The sequence below is a fragment of the Aphidius gifuensis genome, linkage group LG3 (assembly GCF_014905175.1).
Source record: "Aphidius gifuensis isolate YNYX2018 linkage group LG3, ASM1490517v1, whole genome shotgun sequence".
Taxonomy (NCBI): domain Eukaryota; kingdom Metazoa; phylum Arthropoda; class Insecta; order Hymenoptera; family Braconidae; genus Aphidius; species Aphidius gifuensis.
Window position 1 is genome coordinate 16,938,245 of NC_057790.1, and position 20,147 is coordinate 16,958,391.

General features: G+C 24.8%; 4 protein-coding genes across 7 annotated transcripts; 1 reads left to right on the forward strand and 3 right to left on the reverse strand.

Moving 5' to 3' along the window:
• Positions 1-259: 259 nt before the first annotated feature.
• On the reverse strand, positions 260-9,477 carry LOC122852223 (protein phosphatase PP2A 55 kDa regulatory subunit). 4 transcript variants are annotated; one of them, XM_044151877.1, is made up of 7 exons: positions 8,969-9,477; positions 7,022-7,318; positions 3,302-3,367; positions 2,891-2,988; positions 1,805-2,812; positions 1,557-1,724; positions 260-1,476 (listed from the first exon to the last, which is right to left on the reverse strand). In XM_044151877.1, the coding sequence occupies exons 2-6, from the start codon at positions 7,170-7,172 to the stop codon at positions 1,572-1,574; spliced, it is 1,476 nt and encodes a 491-aa protein (XP_044007812.1). In that variant the 5' UTR covers positions 7,173-7,318; positions 8,969-9,477; the 3' UTR covers positions 260-1,476; positions 1,557-1,571. The 4 variants fall into 4 exon arrangements, with proteins under 4 accessions (XP_044007812.1, XP_044007815.1, XP_044007814.1 ...); XM_044151880.1 differs by lacking the exons at positions 7,022-7,318; positions 8,969-9,477 and adding an exon at positions 4,558-5,206; XM_044151879.1 differs by lacking the exons at positions 7,022-7,318; positions 8,969-9,477 and adding an exon at positions 3,849-4,158.
• A 552-nt stretch (positions 9,478-10,029) lies between these two features.
• On the reverse strand, positions 10,030-11,729 carry LOC122852224 (protein MAK16 homolog A). Its single transcript, XM_044151882.1, has 7 exons — positions 11,567-11,729; positions 11,446-11,492; positions 11,222-11,365; positions 10,847-11,159; positions 10,454-10,756; positions 10,305-10,382; positions 10,030-10,229 (listed from the first exon to the last, which is right to left on the reverse strand). Exons 1-7 carry the CDS (start codon positions 11,579-11,581, stop codon positions 10,089-10,091), a joined length of 1,041 nt encoding a protein of 346 aa, XP_044007817.1. The 5' UTR covers positions 11,582-11,729; the 3' UTR covers positions 10,030-10,088.
• Positions 11,730-12,513: 784 nt separating this feature from the next.
• LOC122850966 (embryonic polarity protein dorsal-like) lies at positions 12,514-14,438 on the forward strand. Its single transcript, XM_044150008.1, has 6 exons — positions 12,514-12,696; positions 13,106-13,235; positions 13,320-13,364; positions 13,448-13,585; positions 13,664-13,845; positions 14,094-14,438. The coding sequence occupies exons 1-6, from the start codon at positions 12,514-12,516 to the stop codon at positions 14,436-14,438; spliced, it is 1,023 nt and encodes a 340-aa protein (XP_044005943.1).
• Positions 14,439-17,455: 3,017 nt separating this feature from the next.
• LOC122852226 (translation factor GUF1 homolog, mitochondrial) lies at positions 17,456-20,085 on the reverse strand. The gene is made up of 6 exons (XM_044151895.1): positions 19,819-20,085; positions 18,929-19,750; positions 18,623-18,862; positions 18,288-18,553; positions 17,765-18,192; positions 17,456-17,676 (listed from the first exon to the last, which is right to left on the reverse strand). Exons 1-6 carry the CDS (start codon positions 19,908-19,910, stop codon positions 17,548-17,550), a joined length of 1,977 nt encoding a protein of 658 aa, XP_044007830.1. The 5' UTR covers positions 19,911-20,085; the 3' UTR covers positions 17,456-17,547.
• Positions 20,086-20,147: the final 62 nt, after the last annotated feature.

Consider the following 20,147-nt stretch of genomic DNA (forward strand, 5'->3'; position numbering starts at 1 on the left):
TATTTAACAATCACATAATTGAATTTTAAAATAACAAGAAAAAATAAAAAAAAAAATACTGGCATTATATCAACAATGAAAATGTTTATAAAGAAAAAAAAACATAATCTAATTAAAAAAATAATAATAGACTTTTTTTAAAAAACAATATTTATCATTGAAACTCTTTTTTTTTTGTTTTTACAATTTATTATAAATCAATGCCTATCGTTTGGGAATTTATTTTTGTTCACAATATTAGTTGCAAAAATAAGTGAACTATCTTAATAATCTATATGACAAAATTTATTTAAAAAAAAAAACCAAACTAAAAATGATAATTAAATTGAGAATGATAGGAAGACACCACAGAGCTCGTAAAGCCATTAATCGTTACTATGATAATTTAAATTAATTATTTACGTCGTATCAATATGCAATAGATAAATTATTGATTATTGTATATTTATTGTAATATATAAAAATAAAAATATTTGCCAATGTAGGCCTTTGCAGGTAAACAAGAAAAGATATATAATAAAAAATATCAAGATGTTTATAATTTTTTTCAAAAATCATTATTTTTCCATTTCTTTTTTTTTTTTTTTTTAATACAATAAATTTATCATCAAGTCTGCTCTGGTGAATGAAAAAATGTACAAAAATCAACGACGAAGCAGCAGCGAATACCCATGTGGTGTATTATAATTATGAAATGATTAAAAATTACAAAACGAAAGAACGAAAAAGAAAAAAAAAAACATAAAATGATGAAATATGCGTGATGAGGATTTAAATTAATTTTCTATGATTGCTTATCGAACACACAGTGTTCATAGCCATTTTAAATTATTATTATTATTATTTTTCGGTTTTCACTGAGTGTTTATTGTTTTATTTTTTTTTTTTTATTTTTTATATTACCTCCATTATTTGTTTGTATTATTTAGTCTGACGATTTGATACGGAGAAAAGTCAAATGGATTTGAGACTCGGAGCATCATAACACCGATTTAGCACGTGTATGTTCAAGTTAGCTGACAAATTGTGCTTAATTAATATCTCTCACTCAATTTAATTATTGTTTTACAAATTTTATTTGTTTTGATTTTAAGCGATGATTTGTTCTGATTTCTTGTAAAAATTGTTTTTTTTTATAACTGTGTTGTATTATCGCAATTTATTAATTTTAAAAATTTATTTATTTATCTTAATGACATTATATAAATGCGAATTAGAGAAGCGTGAGAGTGTAGTACAACTTCGATTTAATATCGCAGTATTTTTAATATCTCAAAATAATTGAGAATTTAAAAAAAAAAAAAAAAAAAACAATCACTGCAATAAGAGCTTCACTCCAGCATTTTTCATCTTATTTTTTAATTTTTTTCTTTTTTAATTTTTTTGTTTATTTTAAATTTTATTTATAGTTTATGTTGCTGTTTTAATCACCAGCTCTGTGTGCCACATTTACGCCACTAAATAGCGTTGAATAATCTATGTAAATAAAATAAAAATAAATAAATAAATTATCATACAAATGAAAATTTTAGTAAAGTAAAAAATTAATTACAAACCTTGAGACAAATGTGCTAGAGCTTGTCTTGGAACAGGAATAAGTTGTTCGTCGCAGCGACAGCAACAACATTTTCCGATGGATGCCAGGCAGTATGTAATATTTTTTTATTAAAATCCAAACAGTCAACACTGATCTCGTCTTTTTTACGCTTACCACCTGTACATACCTGTCGAAAATATAATATATAAATAGATGAAAAATATTGATAGACAATTGATGAAAATTAATGTATTTTTAATGACTTACTTTACGAGGTTTTAAAAGTGCTTTTGGTTTTGCAATGTCACGTGCAGCTTCAAGTGTTAAATCACGTTTAGTTGTACGATCAAATACACGGAAAAAATTATTATATGAACCAGTCATTATTTGTGAATCATTACCACTCCAGCAACATTCAAATTTATCAAAAATACAATCATTTTCATATAATGAACATAATTTTGATCTCAAATATTCATGTACTGGATAACATTCAATTGGTTTAGTTTCCATATGTAAATCCCACACTTTAACACTGAGGTAGTCTCTACTGATCATATAACGGCCAGAATTACTTAATTTAACATCACTTATACTTGATATTATTTCAGAAAAAAAACTACGATTTGTTGGATCTTCTGGTTCTTCAAATAATTTACTGTGACGATCACATAATGCTGCTGATCTCATATCACACAATCTAATTGTACCTTTACTACTTGAATAAACAAGAAGATTACATTCAACTGGATGAAATTCAGCAGCAGTTATAACTTCAGTTAATTCTTCCATATTTGTTGGCTTAATATCTACAATATTAAAACTTTGATCAGTTATCTCAAGATGCCATAAATTAATTCTAAGATCATCAGCACTTAGATATGTTTCTTGATCACTGTTAACACTTATACTGTTTATATGATAGGTATGGGCATTTGCAAATATTCTTCTTGGTGATGCTTCAACTGTTAATTCCATTGGTTTAATAGCTGGTACCCTTAAAGCAGTTATACAAGAAGGATCACGTATTGCTCCACTTTCTTCTTTTGTATTATATCCTTCAACTTTCTTGTCACGTTCACTAACCTTCCACAATTTTATTGTTTTATCATTTGTTGATAATAAAAAATGAGCTGGATTTTTTCTTTTTAACCATCTTATTTTATTAATTTTTTCTTCAATCTCAAGTGATTTAAGATAATCAAATTCTGGCTCGTGACTTTGAAATGTACTGTAAACATTGTATTCACCTCTTCTTGGTATACTATTTTTACTCTATAAAAATAATATTATTATTATTTAATTATACATTAATAATAGATATATAAAATATAAAAATATATTATATCTTACAATGGGATCACGTTGAAAAATAACAACTCTTCCACCTTTGTCACCAGTTGCAAGTAAATCACCATCATGATTAAATTCAACACAAGAGATTATATCAGCTGCAACAAGATCAATAATATTTTACTGCATTAATATATTAATTATTAAACATGTATTTGATATTATTATATTTTAAATAGAATATTGTTGACAACTTAATACAACTTTTTATATTATTATTAACACAATAATTTATGACAAGATATTATCTACAATAAATGTCAACAATTGGAAGGCCACACTGGCATTATTTTGGTAGTCAACTTTAAAAAGATAAGATATCACAAATCAGCATATCTTTTAATAATATAAACTAAATAAATTTTACAATTTAACATGTTTTAATTTAAAAATAAAATAATTATTTCTTACCATCAGTGACATCATCCTCGAGGGTACCTTTCACCTGCGAGAAAGACCACTGTATGTCACCATTGCCTAAAATAAAAATAAAATAATAATTAAATATTTATCATATTAAGTTATTATTAAGACAAATAATAAACAAGTTATATATATTATTTAAATAACAAAAAAAAAAAAAAGAACAAATAACAAAAATTAATACAATAATCATAGGACGCGTGGTTTGCAAATTCGGGGTTAACCACTGTTTGCTGCATCTTGCATTAAACATCACAAAAATAAGAGAACAAAAAGAAATATATTTTTGTTAAAATTGATGAAAAACATTCACTGATAATATCACAAAACTAATTAAAACAATAAAACGTCTAATCCAAAATTATTCACTGCTCAATTTGTATTCTTTTTTTTTTTTTTTTACATTATATACATATAGATATATATATATAATTTTAGAAATATATAATAGTCACTTTGTCGATAAAAAAATGAAGAAAAAAAAAAAAGAAAGATGAAAAAGAGAAAACTAAAATTTTGGGTTATGAATTCCTACTTGATGTTTCGCCGCAATCCATTGTGACAATGTGTATTTTGTATATTTTATTGTTTAATTATTTATTAATTTATTAATATATAATGTTGTTTTGATTGTATATTTAATCCCGCCACCCGTTGAATTAGTGGTTCTTGTCGTGTGGTTAATGTCGTTGTTGAGGGGTACTGAGGGGATACATCTGCACCCGCGTAACGCGTGATGGCGGAGGGTTGGAGGGACTCGGTCAGAACACCGTCAGTTTGGCTCGTTTTTTTTTTGGCTTATATGAAGGCAAGAGAGACACACATATACAAATCAACAAGGCAAACAAGGATAAATAACAAAAAAAAAAAGGCAAACACACACACAGGCAATGAGAAAGATAGACGCTTAGAATTTAAATGGATGTTGTGTTTGTGTGTCGATTTATTTATATGTATTGTAAATAAATAGCAAGATGGAGTATTACTCCAATCTTTTACATTATTTGTCATTTAAATGATTTTTTTTTTTGAGCTGATTTAAATTTTCATTGTTATTTTTAGTGATAATCTAATTTTTTTTTATCTCTTTTTTACTCTAATTTGATCGTATTTTTTTTTTCAAGGTGGTTTTTTGTAAACAGTAATGGGGATTTTTTTTTAGCAAGGTGGTTCTATTGGTCACGAGATTATAAATAGGGTTTTTTCCTTTTAAATTATTATTGTTTATTCCAAGAAATACTTACCGGCCATATTTTGGCAATATACGTTTTAATTTATATAAATAATTATGACTTTAAAGCTAATTTTGTTGTTTATAAATTAATAATTTTAATTGTTTAATTTAATAACACATATGCAGTAATAATAATAATACTAATTAGCTAATTATTGTGTGTGTCATATAATTTTTTTTTTATGATAAAACCATATACAAATTAATAAAAATAATTTGACACTTGAATTTTAATTTAAAAAATTAAAGACACCAGTCACAGTTAAAATCATTTAAAAATAAAAAAAAAAAACTACCCCTTTTTAAAAATAAAAACAAAAAATAACAATTAAAATCAAGCTAGATTGACAAATGAATAATATTCAACATTGTTTTAATTTTTTTTTTCGTCACGAACAATAAAATCGTTAATTTTTTCAATTGAAATGGTTTATTAATTTTTTTTTTGTTGTTATTATTATTTTAATCGGACAACTGATGTGTCTCGATGACGTCAGATATGTTGATTTTTATTTTTTATTGTTATATATATTTATTTGTTTTTTTTTTTTAGTACAAATTTGTATGCTGAGAGTTGACAACGGATATGAAAAACGTGGGTATCGACGACAGCCAGAAAAAAAATAAAACAACGACAATCCTTTCACACAAAAAAATAGCGTATGTTTTACATGAATTTTTTACAAGTGTTAGTTTTATTTTATATAGTTTGTTACGTACTAAACGCCATGTTGGTTTTACTGGCGCTTCGCCGGTAAATAATTGCAAAAAGCAATTTTGCAAAAAAAAATTTTTAAATATTACCGCGCTAATGTTCGGTTAAGCGCCATTTTATAAAATATTCCCGAACGTATTTGCGGGAATATTTGAAATTTGTTAAGCTAACTAACAAAAAAACCAATATTTATATTTATAATTTTATTTATTATATAAATAAATTTGTTAATAAATAATTTAAACATGTATTTTAAATTGCATTAAGTATCATAAAATTTAAAACTATTTTATTTGCCGATTATATATAAATATAAATAATAAATTTAATTTTTTATTTTTAAAAAATTGTTAGTAACATTAATAGTATATTACATAAAATAATATCGATTAATAATTATTATTGAAATAAAAATGAATCAATTTTTACCTAATAATTCATTTAATTTGTCTCGTAATTCTTCTAGTGATGAAAACAGGGGTTTGTAATTACGAAGATGTCGTTTTGATAAACTACGTTGTTGAGGAGATATTGGCGGTGACGGACTATCCATAATAATTAATAATATATATAACAAATAATAAACACACTATCAATAATTATCTTGTCAAACTCAAAAGAATAAAAAAAAAAAATGGAAAACTAATTTTATTTAAAAATGGCAATGAAATGACTCTTGAATATAATTATTATCGTGTGATTTAACGTCAAAGTAAAGTGAGAAATAATAATTTTTATAATGGACTGAACGAGATTTCAACTTGTAACCCCGTATATGGAATAAGTTGGACAAGAGAAGGAGAAAATTCTTGTGTACATTGTACACAATCATGTGCATTAGAAGATGCCTGCTAATCAAAGACTCTTGGACATATTAACAATGTTTCGTAACTCAATGTATTTTATTTAACAAAATAATAATAATAATAGTAAATGTATTTTAATATTATTTTTATATATTTTAAATTATAAATATTATTATTATTATTTCTACTTAAATTATGATAATGTATTTATTTTATTTTAATTTTTTTTCCTTTTATATTTAACTTTAAATTTTATTATTATTTTTAATAGTATAGTTTGATATATTTTTGAATAAATTGTTTCATTTTTAATTGTTTTAAAATGTTAAATTAATTTTTTTTAATGATATACATGTACTCACAATACCAAGGCTCATTATCTTGTTCATATGAAAATAAATTATGATAATTTTTTGGCTTTTTTAATCTTCCAGGACTGACACTGTTGATAATTTTTTTTTTATCTAATTTTGGCTTTTTTAACACAGTTTTACGTCTTATTATAGTATCAGACATTTGGAAAATTATTTAAATATTACACTGTACAATTTAAAATATTTAAAAATAAGTTTAGTTGACGAAGAAATTAAAAAAAATAATTGTTAAAATTAATATTTTCCTGTTTTATTTGAATGCTCAAGACAGACTGATGACTATACTAAATTTAATATTCATTAAAATTATTATAAAGCCACCAATACTAATACTATATAAATTTTCATGTTGTTTTTCTTTTGAGTCATGTAAATATTGTCGGGAAAAATTTTATTCAACAAGTATACAACAACCTGTATTTGATCATTTTATTTTTCGTTTTTTTTATATTTATATTTATTTATTTACTTACTGGTATTATTATTTTTAATTACGAAATATATATAAAATAATTAAAAAACTTTTTAATATAAAAATTTAAATATTATATTAAATTAATTATGATAATTAAAACTCACCGACTCTTTTATTAACAGCAGTGTTGATCATTGAGCCTAATTTAGTGAGGCTCGATTGGCGCATTATACGAGATGGACTCTTCATTTGTTTAATTTGAGTACCTGAATTCCAATTTGTTGTTTGATTACCTGGTGAACCGCAGGGGGTCATCCGCTGTTGATGAGGCGGTGCCCCCCATAAACCAACAACTCCTGCGTGCTTCGTTTTGTCACTTGATTATTATCTTTAGTTTAATTTAATTTTTTCAATTACTTTTTTAATGTTAGAATGTTTTATTATTGTCTTTATGAATATATCTGTAGAAAATAAAAATAATTATTAATTTGAATAGTTATTTCGATTTATATAAATAATATTGTCAAGAAAAAAAAAACAGTAGGTCAAATATTTATATCTAATGAACCCCTATATTTTCATGTTTTAAATTTAGTCATTTTATAAATGGCTTCAGTATTGGCATTTAAAAAATTGATATATCAAAAAATGTATTCTTAGTTAATTCAAAATTTAATAATTTTAATAAAACATAATTTGAAGAATAAAATAAAATTTTTGTATTTAAAAAAAAGTTAAAATAGTTATTTTAAAGAGCCAAAAATTCATCAAAAGATTTACTTGGAATATATGACTCATCCCACTCTAATTTACAACACGTGCTCTACTTGATAACCAGTTTAATTTGGTTTCAATAGAAGCGATTAATAATGCAATTTTATTTTATCCTTTTTTGCTATTGTTGTCATTCACTGTATTCTCATGAATTGTTTCAAAATTGATTATTCATATCTTTCTTTAATTCATTAAAATTTAATAATTAAAAAACACAATTAAAAATATATTTTATATTATCAGAATTTCTATCAAAATATATAAATAATTTTTCTTGATGTCGTTGTTATGACTTGTTAGATTAAATCGTATTAAATCTAATTGAATAATGTCGACAGTTTTTAAATTATTTTTATCTACATTCTTAAATCTTTTTTTATATAAATATAATCCTTTAAAATATTTATCAACTAATAAATTTTAAAAACAAACAATATAACAAATAAAAAATAATTTTACAAAATTTGTTATTATCGAAAATATGTACTGTGTACTTTTAAATGTATATTGATTTTATTATCATGATATTAAATTTTATATAAGTGCATTTTTTTTTTTTTTCTACTTTAAGGCTTCTTGTCTATTGTTGTCATTATTTATAAAAGAAATACGATCGTTTAAAGCTACGATTGATTTCCTGTTAGATAATACATATATATATATTTTAATAAAATTAAATTTGATCCTGATGGGACAATTGTAACCGAAGGAAATATCCTCTTTAAAAATTGATGGCGACAGGTTGACAAGGGGGTTTAGGGTCAACGCCAGTTTATTTTTTCACTTGGTACCATGGCACACCTTGTCTACATCACTATCAAATAAATTACATTATTTTTTTTTTCATTTTATTACTCAAAACACCTATCAAATATTCATGAAAAATAATAAAAATATTCAAGAGTCTGATGTACAGCTATCGTCTTAGTCATCGCTAAAGTTGTTTTTATTTTTTTTTTTCATTGTTATTTTCAAGTGTGTAACTTATTGAGAATATATAGTTATTTGAAAAATAATATGTATATGTTGATAATAATCAACTATGTACTCTGGTTATTCGTCCTGGCATGCGATACTCCTGATAGCTGTATACATATATTTGTAAGCCAGCTGTTTGATAATAAATACAGGGGTTCAATTTCTACCTAGAAATAATATTTCTATACTCGTTTAAAAAAAATAAAAAAAACAATACTAATTTTTGTTATGTTATTTATGATAAATTTAATTAAAAATATACTATATTTTTTGGAGTAAAATAATGATAAAATATGAGATAGATTTCAGTTAAATAAAAATAGAAAAAAATAAAATAAAAACATGTATTGTCTACCCACCAGTGAAAAGAATCCTACGAAGTATTGACAATTTTTTTTTAGGTAAAATTAATTATCCCAAAAATAATTTGTTTAAAAAAAAAAAAATCTATAAAATGATTAATTACTTTTATCACTAAGAATCACTGGAATCACAATAACACATCATCACATTGTAATTGTGTCTTTTGTCTTGATACCTGATATGATTATAAATAATCATAAATTTTTTATAAATTAAAAAATAAATATTATAAGTATGAATATTAATGTATTGTATTAATAAAAATTTATCGATTTTAATTGTAATCATATCTGTTTAAATAGACTTATTATAATAACTTTGTTATTAAATTCACAAACACATGATTATTTGAAGCTTAAAGCTATAAGATATTTGGTATGTCTGGTTGTATTTTTGCCAGTAATATAAAGCAACATGAGGAGTAATGAAAATATGACCATCACACTAACGCAACTTGTCCCAATGGATAAAAAGTTGGCCTCTCTGTGAGAGGGTAGCGATATAGAAACAAATAAAAGAGAGAGCAAAAACTGGTGAAAAATGTCGACACGAATATCACCGAGAACAGACGAACAACCCACCCTACAAGTGCCTCCCAATGCCTCCAAGTTCATCAAAATATATACATATCATTCCAACCAGTTGCTCTATTATTATTAACAAAAAAAAACGAACAAATTATTAATCATCTTAATTTTATAAATATGCATGCAAACTTCATTGTGTTACTATCATTTTGTTAATGTCAAAAATAAAATATGAATTTATGATTTGCTTTTTTTTTTAGGTCAATATTATTTGAAAAAATTTTATGCGCATTAATTTAATTTTCAAGGGTGGATCAATGCTCAATTGAAAATGCACTTCCTGACCCAATGACCTTGAATTTCAACTAAACTTTAAAGATAAATATTTTTTGTGTTAATTATTGGTTTAATATTATTTCGAAATTTATTGACAAAGATATTTAATTGTGTTTGAATTATAATTTGATAAATAAATTATCAAATTATAATAAATAATTATGAAAATTGTAATTAAAAAATTTTACGTGAAATCTGCTTTTTTTTTATTTATTTAATTAATTTTTTAAAAATAAAAAAATTTATTAAATAATTATTTTACTTTAGTACGTGATGATGATGTTTCGTTTTCCATTTCGTATTCAATTTCTATTCTTGGTCGTGATTTACCCTTTTTAATTGATTTTGTTGGTTTTGGTTTTGGTGATTTTTTGCTCTTTATTGGTGCAATATCCTAATTAATGAAATAAATATTATTAATATTTTAATAATTAAAATTATAAATGTATAAATATGTTAACAAAATTACCTCAATGTCACTTGTATCAGATTCAAAATCATCAGGTAAATCAACTACTTCTTTCTTACCAGAATCACTTGCATTATCCTGAAATTAAAAATATAATATTTAATAATTGAATGTTTTAATATTTTAATAATGTTTAAATTGATTATTACGTCAATATCTTCTTCAGATGCGTTTGAAGCAGCATCGTCATCTTCATCGTCTTCGTCGTCATCATTATCTTCTTCTTCTTCTTCTTCTTCTTCTTCTTCATCATCATCATCATCACTATCAGCTTCAACAAATCTCTCACTTTCAACTTCCATATCTTTTTCAAATTCTTCTTCAAGTTCTTTTTCAACTTCTACATCTACTTCTCTATCACTTTCATCTTCATCTTCAGCTTCACTTTCAACTTCTACAGCTTCAACAGCTCTGTCAAATACTTGTTGAGGATAATTGTAAATACCTTCATACTAAAAATAAAATATAATATTTAAATTAATAACTTTTTTTTTTTTTTTTTGTGTTAATTGATATATTTTTTTTTTCATTTTATTGCTTACCATTCCTTTCTTTAATCTTTCCATTAAATTCTTTTCAATAGCTGTTTCCAATTTAGCAGCAACAAGAGCTTTTTCTTCTCTTCTTCTTTCTCTTCTTTCAGTTTTACGTGGTAATGGTACAAGTTTTCTCTGTCTACGTAAAAGTGATTTTCTCGTTCGTATTAAATGTTGAGTTATTTTTACGTATCTTTGTTTACATTTTGATTTAATAAAACCTGGCCAATATAATAAATTTTCACTAATTTGATGAATGGCTTTATCAAAATTTCTTGATAATTTAACACGTTCCCACTGGTTGTGTGGTTCATGAACTCTGAAGAAATAAATAAAATACAAATTTAATTTGTTCTAATTAAAATTTATAGATAAAATTACCTTTCAGCTGTTCTCATGAATAAATAAAGTATACCCTTTTCGTCACGTACTGTTGCATACTGGCTATTTGCCAAGGGACATGAAGCCCTGCTACAAAGCCCTGTCAAATTATATTCATTACGACAAAAACGTTGGCCCTTTGTGCTAAAAAATAAAAGAGTTAACATATTAGTTATCATACTCTTTCAAAATACAAAATAAAATTTAACAAATAAAATACTTACTTAATTTTGTGTGAACAAAATGACTTGTTGATAATACTCCATACAACCTGAAATATTTAAGGTTAGATATAATAATTAATATTTTGTAAGTGATTATTTATTTTAATTGTTGTTTACTTACATCGTCGTGTTGCATTTTTGAAGTTTAATAATACCACAACTAATTAATTGAATTATAAACAATATATTTATGTACACTTTTAATTAAAAACCAAAATGTATATTGTGTTGGAGCAATTTCTTACTAAATTTACATGCACGTGGTGTACAAGAGCACACACAAGTTGAAACAAGTTAACAAGAAAAGTGAGAAGGGAAAAAACCAGAAAACAAAATGGCCACGACAAATCGACGACTACTGTTGATAATGAAGATTACTAACAATTCTCAATGTTTAAAAAAAATATTAAAAAGTAAATTTAAAAAAAAAAAAACTTGTCAAGCTTAATGAACTTGTATAAATTATTATTATTTTAAATATGACACGTCATGTTTTTCTTTTTTTAGCAGCGTTTTATTTTGTTACATCTAAAATTGATTTGAAAAATTAATTAAAAAAAAAAAACTTAAAACAATCATAAAAATTATTATTGAATTAAAAAATTGCTTGCGGCAATGATTGTTAAGATAAAAATTATATAAATTAATTATTTTAATTTATTAATTTTAGTTGAAGATAATTTTTTGATGAAAAATTTATAAATTAGTAAAAAAAGTTGACCTATTTTATTTTTTAAAATATGAAACGTTTAGTTAAACACTATCTAATATAGAAAATACAAAATTTGTCTTGTAAGTTTACTGAAAATATCCAAAAATAGAAAATCAAGCGATAAAATTTATCAGTTTGATGCTTATCTCTAACACCTATGCCTGAGCATCAATATATTTGGAAAAATAAAAAAAAAAAAAGAAAAAGAACAATAGAAAGAAATTACTCATGAGTCCTACACTGACAAATAAAATTCTTTCCATTTTAAATAATAATTTCATTCAACAGTCTTAAACGTGTCAGTACACAATTAACTGCAATTTAAAAAAAAAATCTTTTAAAACACCAAATTAAAAATGGCAACAAGTACAAATAATGTAAAAGATGGTTTTCAATCAGAACACCCTTTTGTTTTAATTATAGAACAACCAAAAAAACATGTTCTATTTCAATGTGAAACTGCACCAATACTGGAAGAAGAAGTTGTCCAGGGTGTGAATTACACTTCAGGAGTTTGGCAATCATATCCAAGTATCAAGGCAAGTTAATTAAAATTTATATAATTATTTTTCAATTTAATATAAAAAAAATAGGAAAAGAATTAATATGTAACCAGGTGAAAATTAGTCTGGTTATTGCGACGGCTAATATTAAATTGAAAAAGGAATTTTTGAAACGTGGCAATTTAGAAAAATGATAATTTTTATTTAATACAAAAAATAGAAGAAGAATTAATGTATAACCAGGTGAAAATTAGTCTGGTTATTGCGACGGGTATCATTAAATTGAAAAAGGAATTTTTGAAACGTGGCAATTTGGAAAAATGACTTGATTTTCACCTGGTTATTGATGTACCACTTGGTACACATGAAAATATTTCAATACAAGTTAATATATAGAAATACTTTTTAATTTTTATATTAATATTGTTTTATATTTAATTTACAGATTGTTGGTTATCAAGGAAATGTTGGAATTTTAGTAACATGTGTTATGAAAGATCAAAAAAATGGAAAATATAGTTCACATCCACATCATGTTATTAATGTCGCTAATGTAAATGAAACAGGATTTACATGTTTATTTAAATATGTTAAAAATAATGAAATTATTAATTTTCCAAATTTAGTTATTAAAAAATGTAAAAAAGTAAATTTTAAAGATGCCTTAATTATGCGTGAAAAAATGGAAATTGATCCATTCAAAGGTACCAAAAAAAACAAAAAAAAAAATTAAAAAAACCATTTTGTTTTATGAATTTTTAACTTATTATTTTATTTTTATTTATAGCTGGGTTTGAGCATAAAAATAGTCCAAATAAAATTGATTTAAATTCATTAAGATTATGCTTTCAAGTATTTTTAATAGATGAAGAGGAAACAAAATCATTGACACCAGTTGTTACTAATGTCATATACAACAAAAGCCGTGGGTTTTTTTTTATTTTGTTAAAGACAATATTAAAAATTAATAGAATATATTTTAATGAATTTTTTTGTGTTTTAGAATCTCCTGTTATTTATAATTTTAGTCCAACAATTGGATCGTCACTTGGAGGCACACAAGTAACATTGGTTGGTGATAACATCAGTAAAAATGATAAAGTTGTTATGTTTGAAGTAAATCAAAATGGTAAACGAGTTTGGGAAGGAGTTTCAAGCTTTAGACAATCTGATCTTATTAAAAAAGTACGTTGAATTAAAAATTATATATATTTATTTTTTTAAATAGAAGTATCATTTTTTGATTGATTTTTTTTTTCTTATTATCATATTGCTATTTATATAAAACAAAAAACATAAGAAAATATTAAATTGTTTTCCATTACTCATATAATATTTAACCCCAAGTGTAAATATTTTCTAGAACTTATTTTACATCAATTTATTATATAATTTAAAGTACTTATGCACAACTTTTGTTATAATTATTGCAGTCGGCTGTTACATTTTTAACACCAGCATATGAAAGAGTAATTCAGCAGCCAGTTGATGTTTATGTTGAATTAAGAAAATCAGATGGTGAAACAAGTGAAGCTTGGCCTTTTACAATTCATCCAGAAGGTCTAGATGGTTCAATACCTTTAAAACGAGCTCAACAAACATTCCAAGAAATAAATGATTCATTGCACTTCACAAATATATGCTGTAAGTATTTGGTTTTTTTTTTTTCGCTGTTGATTTTCTTTACGAGTTTTTGTCAATCCATGTACCTTCTGTTATATAAAAATATTACATACACACATTCAATGAGTGTTATATATTTATATATTTTTTATTAAAGAAATAAATTTTATACTATCCGAAATGTAGAATTTACATTAAATTTTTAAAATATAAATGGTACTATAGAGCGTGACTTTACCGTGTAGATTAATTTGAAATTATCACACGTGATCACATGATGTGGTGAATGGTGATCATGATGTGATTGATTTACACAAAACTGACACACGTGGGACTGATATAGTTCTATCATAATTTATTGTTTTTAATATTATAAATTATGATATAATTATATACTGTCCTAAGTGTGTCTTTTTTGTGTAATAATCACGATTGCCATTTGTCACAATCATGTATTCGTTTAGTTGGATGATTTCAGTAAGTACACATGATTATAAAAAACATAACCTTACTTTATATACCTAGAAAAATTTATTTTTTATAAGAAAATATTTTAATTAGTCTAAAATCATTTGAATATATTATTTAAAATTTTTTAAACATAAAATACTCAATTTTTAAAAGTTCTTTCTAATATGTTAATATATTTGTCACACGTGGGCCTTTTTTATATCTACTATCAGCATTCATCACTGTAATTTTAATATTTTAATATCGTTAATTTCTTTGGGTTTAAATAATCATCAAACTAATAGTAATTTTTATTATTTTTATTTTTAATTTAGCAATGCCTTCAACTTCAACGGCCTTTTGCTCAGAGACTGTATTTATGAGGGAAGGTCAAACTGCTCAATATGGAGGCCCATACCAGGATGGCACAAGCAGTCACAGCCAAATGGTATATCAGCAATATCATCACTATGGCCAATTGTATTCTCCGATGTCGATGAACAATTCAAATCAGACAAGGAGTCAGCTACCATCGTTCAGTGAGGCATCATTTGGCAAATTCCATGGGATCAATCCACCATATGATGGTCAAGGAGCTACTTCAACAAGATTAAATCAGCCAGATTTTGTTGAAGATATGATGGCTCAACAACCATGGCATTCAGATGATTCTGCAGGTGCTGCTCGACCTCCATCAAACAATTTGAATGGTACATCAACCAGATCAGATGTATCAAGTTCAGTTGATGGTGAATACAATATGCCAGCATTGAGGCCATTGTACATTGATGAGTCTGCCATTACGACTCAGTCTCTATCAAACAATGGCAATAGCACACCAACTAGATCAGATTTTCCGGATCAAGTTGGTGAAGATCATGGAGCAATGGCTTTGGAACCAATGCGTATGGATGAGTGTGATGCTGTTGCTCGATCATCGACAAACAATGCCAATTGCACATCAACTAGTGACCAGCCAAATGAACTAGTTGATGAAAGATGCAATTTAACAAATTTGGCACCAATGTATGTTGATGGTTCTGGCACAGCAGATAATGATCAATCTCCATACAACAATTTAAATGCGTCATCAACTATAAACCAGCCAGATGAAATAGTTGATGAAGTATATCAAATGATGGCTCCAAAACCATTTTACATGAGAGAATATAATGATATTGCTTGATGGAAATATATTCGTATTTATTATATTAATTTATTGTCTTGTTTTTATTTATTTAATCCTCAATTGAAAGTATATTTATTCCTTTCTTGTTTTCTTCTTTTTCATCATGTTTCGTATTTATTTTTTGGATTGAATTGCAGGTTCTTTAATTTTTTCAGCTAATTTATCATGGGTATTTTTTTCACATCAAGTGTCTTTTTTTCAGCTTGAAAAAAAGACACTTTTTGTGAGTTGTACTCTATTCGGTGTTAATTTATTTTACTCTTTGCCACAAATATAATTGTTGTACTTTGTTACACGTTACAACATGTGCTTAACCTAAAATATATAAAAATTAATAAATAATTAATATAATAAATATATTTTATGATTCATGACTTAGAAAACAAAAAAAATAATAATTACCACTTGTTTAAATGCCTGCAATGTTTTTACTATGAATAATTTAATAATTAATTTACTGTTGAATTTTTATTGTTCATATTATTATTTATATTGTTATTAAATAAATTTGTTAGATGTCATTTGCGCACACGTTCACGCGCACACATCCGACCAACTCACACACGCATATAAAAAAAAAAAAATTATCACGTACACAAAATGGCGGCGGGTAGTGACGCGTAGTGATGATCGTCTGTCGGTTTTCGTTGCTTTGTTGGCATTAAACCGGCATATAATAATAATAATAATAAAATTATAAATAATAATAACATATCGAAGGTGTAGAGTGATAAAATAGTTCCCAACAGTGTTTAGAATCTCGAATATGTAAACATTTCAAAAGCGCCAACAAAGCCTGACAAAAGCTCGTGTTATTTTCAACTGTTTGTCAAGCATTATTATTTTCTTCAATGTTATTAACAAAATAAATGAATTAATCAAAGTTATTGTTCTTATATAATTGTTTAAATTTTCAATAAAACAAGTCAATGATTATAGGTTAGGTTTAATTTTGTGTTGACAAAAATAATACATATTTTGTTTAAAAAAAAGTTTTTTAAGTTGTTTTACTGCTCCAAAATTTATTAATAAATTAATAAAAGTGTCTTAACAAGTGATGTTTTAAATAAATATTTATGTGCATAAAGCTCAGAGTGTTTGATGTATTATTTTATGTTAAAATGAAAATCAAATGAATATATTTCAGTGTTTATAATTTTTTTGATAAAAAGTTTAAACAATGAGACATTTATTGCAAATAATTAAACATCAGTGATGTCCTGTCTCAATGTTATCACCAGATTGTTGCTCCATGATGCTCCAAGGTAAGAATTTATATTACTTTTTTTATTTTTTTGTGTCAATTTGTTGGAGTAATATTTCATTTATTCTAATTTTTGTTTAACATACTTTTGAGTTGTGATACAAAATTAAGTTTGTTTTATATTATTTGTCTTGTTGAATAGTATTTTATAACTGTTTATTTATTTTTTTAATTATAAAATTGTAAATGTAGATGAGATCTAGAATATTTATATGAATGTTTTTATACTTGGTCTAGGATTATACGTTTCAAAAACAACAGTTTAATAATTTCATTGATAATATTAATTAATATCATTAACAATTTTTTTTATTCATAATATTATGTTACATTAATGATCATTGTATCATTAAAATTGTTTTTATCTCTTTAAAATATCAATAAAAGTGTCTCGAGGTAAAGATATATTACCAATCATTCGCAGCTTTTTTTTGCCTTCAGCTTGTTGTTGAAGTAATTTTCTTCGTCGTTGAATATCACCACCAGATTTCTATAATAAATAAATAAATATATAACACAACAATAAACCAATAAATAGGTTGTCATTATAAAATTTAAAAAAAGATAAAATTTATTACCAATTTTCCTGTAATGTCTTTTCTAAATGGCTTCAATGTTTCTCTTGCAAGAATTTTTGATCCAACAGTTATTTGAATTGCAATTTGAAATTGTTGACGTGGTATAATATTAACTAATTTAGTTGCCATGTGTTTAGCAACATCAGAAGCTCTTGAATAATGAACAATTGTACTTAATTCTTCAACACATAAACCATTTAATAAAACACTTAATTTAACAATATCAGTTTCAACATAGCCATTATCTTCATAATCAAAACTAGCATATCCTGATGTTATTGATTTTAAAATATCATGAAAATCAATGATAATTTCATTTAATGGAAAAACAAATTGTATCATTATTCTATCATTATCAATATATTTTGTTGATTCTTCAACTCCTCTTTTTTCTAAACACAAACTCATAACAGGTCCAAGATATTCAACTGAAATAAATAATAAATAAAATAATATAATTAAATTAAAAAAAAACCCATTGTTAAATTAATAACATAATATATCAATTAATAAAATAATATACCTGGAAGTATCACAGTACCAGTGACAAATGGTTCATAAAATTGTTCAACAATTTGTGGATTTGGATAATTAAGTGGATTATTAAATGTTAATTCATCAGTTTTATGTTGTTTTATATTATCTCTTCCAATTATTTTAGCTTTATAAGTTACACTTGGAGCTGTTATTATTGGTGCTGCTCCATATTCTTGTTCTAATCGTTGACAAAATACTTCCATATGAAGTAATCCTAAAAATCCTAATCTCCAACCATGACCAAGTGCTGGACTAAATTAATAATAATAAAAGAGATTAATTAATTAATAATAATTATTATTAAATATAATAATTAATTACCTTGTTTCAACAGCAAGTGTAACACCACTGTCATTTAAAACAAGTTTTTCAAGTGCATTACGTAAATCAATATGTTGTGATTGATCTGTTGGATATATACCAGCAAATACCATTGGTTTTGATGGTTCAAAACCAATAAGTGGTTCAACTGGTATATTTTTAACATGAAGAGTATCACCAATATGTGCTTCTGATGATGTTCTTATATTACAAGCAATACAACCAACTTGTCCTGCAAAACTAATAATAAATAATTTAAAAAATTATCATCATCATCATCATCATTTTAACAATATAAATACATACAGAGTTTTAACTTTTTCTTCTTCTGGTCGATGCATTAATAATTCTCTAATTTCATAAGATTTTCCTGTATATATTGATGTTATACTTTGTTTAACAGACAATGTTCCTTCAGCCACAAAAATTCTCATAATAGCACCTCTATAACGATCAAACCAACTATCAAATATTAATGCACGAAATGGTTTTTTTCTATCAACTTTTGGACATGGTATTCTTTCAACAACAGCTTCAAGTAATTTATCAACATTTGTACCCATTTTAGCTGATATTTTAATAACATCAGCCTCATCAATATCAAATAATGTTTTTAATTGTTGTATAACTTTACTTGGATTAGCATTTTTTAAATCAATTTTATTAATAACTGGTATAACAACCAAATCTTTACCAAATGCTAAATAAAAATTAGCAACTGTTTGTGCTTGTATACCATCATTAGCATCAACAAGTAATATAACACCATTTAATGCTGCTAATGATTTTTCAACTTCATTTGAAAAATCAACATGTCCTGGTGTATCAATGATATTTAAATTATATTCTTCACCTTTGTATGTATATTTTAGTGATACTGTTTGTGCTTTAACTGTTATACCTCTATCTTTTTCAACTTGTAAATTATCAAGTACTTGATGTGCACCAGTATTTGCTCTTATTGCACCAGTCATTTCCATAAGACGATCAGCAAGTGTACTTTTACCATGATCAATATGTGCTATTATACCAAAATTACGAATTTTTTCAATTGGTGTATTGTATTCTTTAAGATCATCTTTATCTGTTGTTGAATATAATCTTAATTTTATTAATTTTCTACAATATCTAATAGAACAAAAAACAATAATAAGCATTAATAACAATCTTTTGAAAAATATATAACCTATAATTACCTGTTATTATTATTAAATTGATTATTAAAATTACTGAAAATTGTTTTAAATTTATTTGTTAAAAAACGATTTGCACAAATGTTTGTTGTCATTTTGTTAATTTATTTTTTCAACTAGAATATTTATCATTATTTTTGCATAATAACAACAAATATTAATACATTTTTATTTATATAAATTTATTAAGCTTCACAGCTTCATTGCCTTTATAATAAACAGCTGATTTTATTTTAATTTATCATCTAACCTCAAAAAAAGTATTCATCATCATTCACACACACACTCGTTGTTTGTCTCTTGAAAATTTATTTAATCACAAATTATAATAA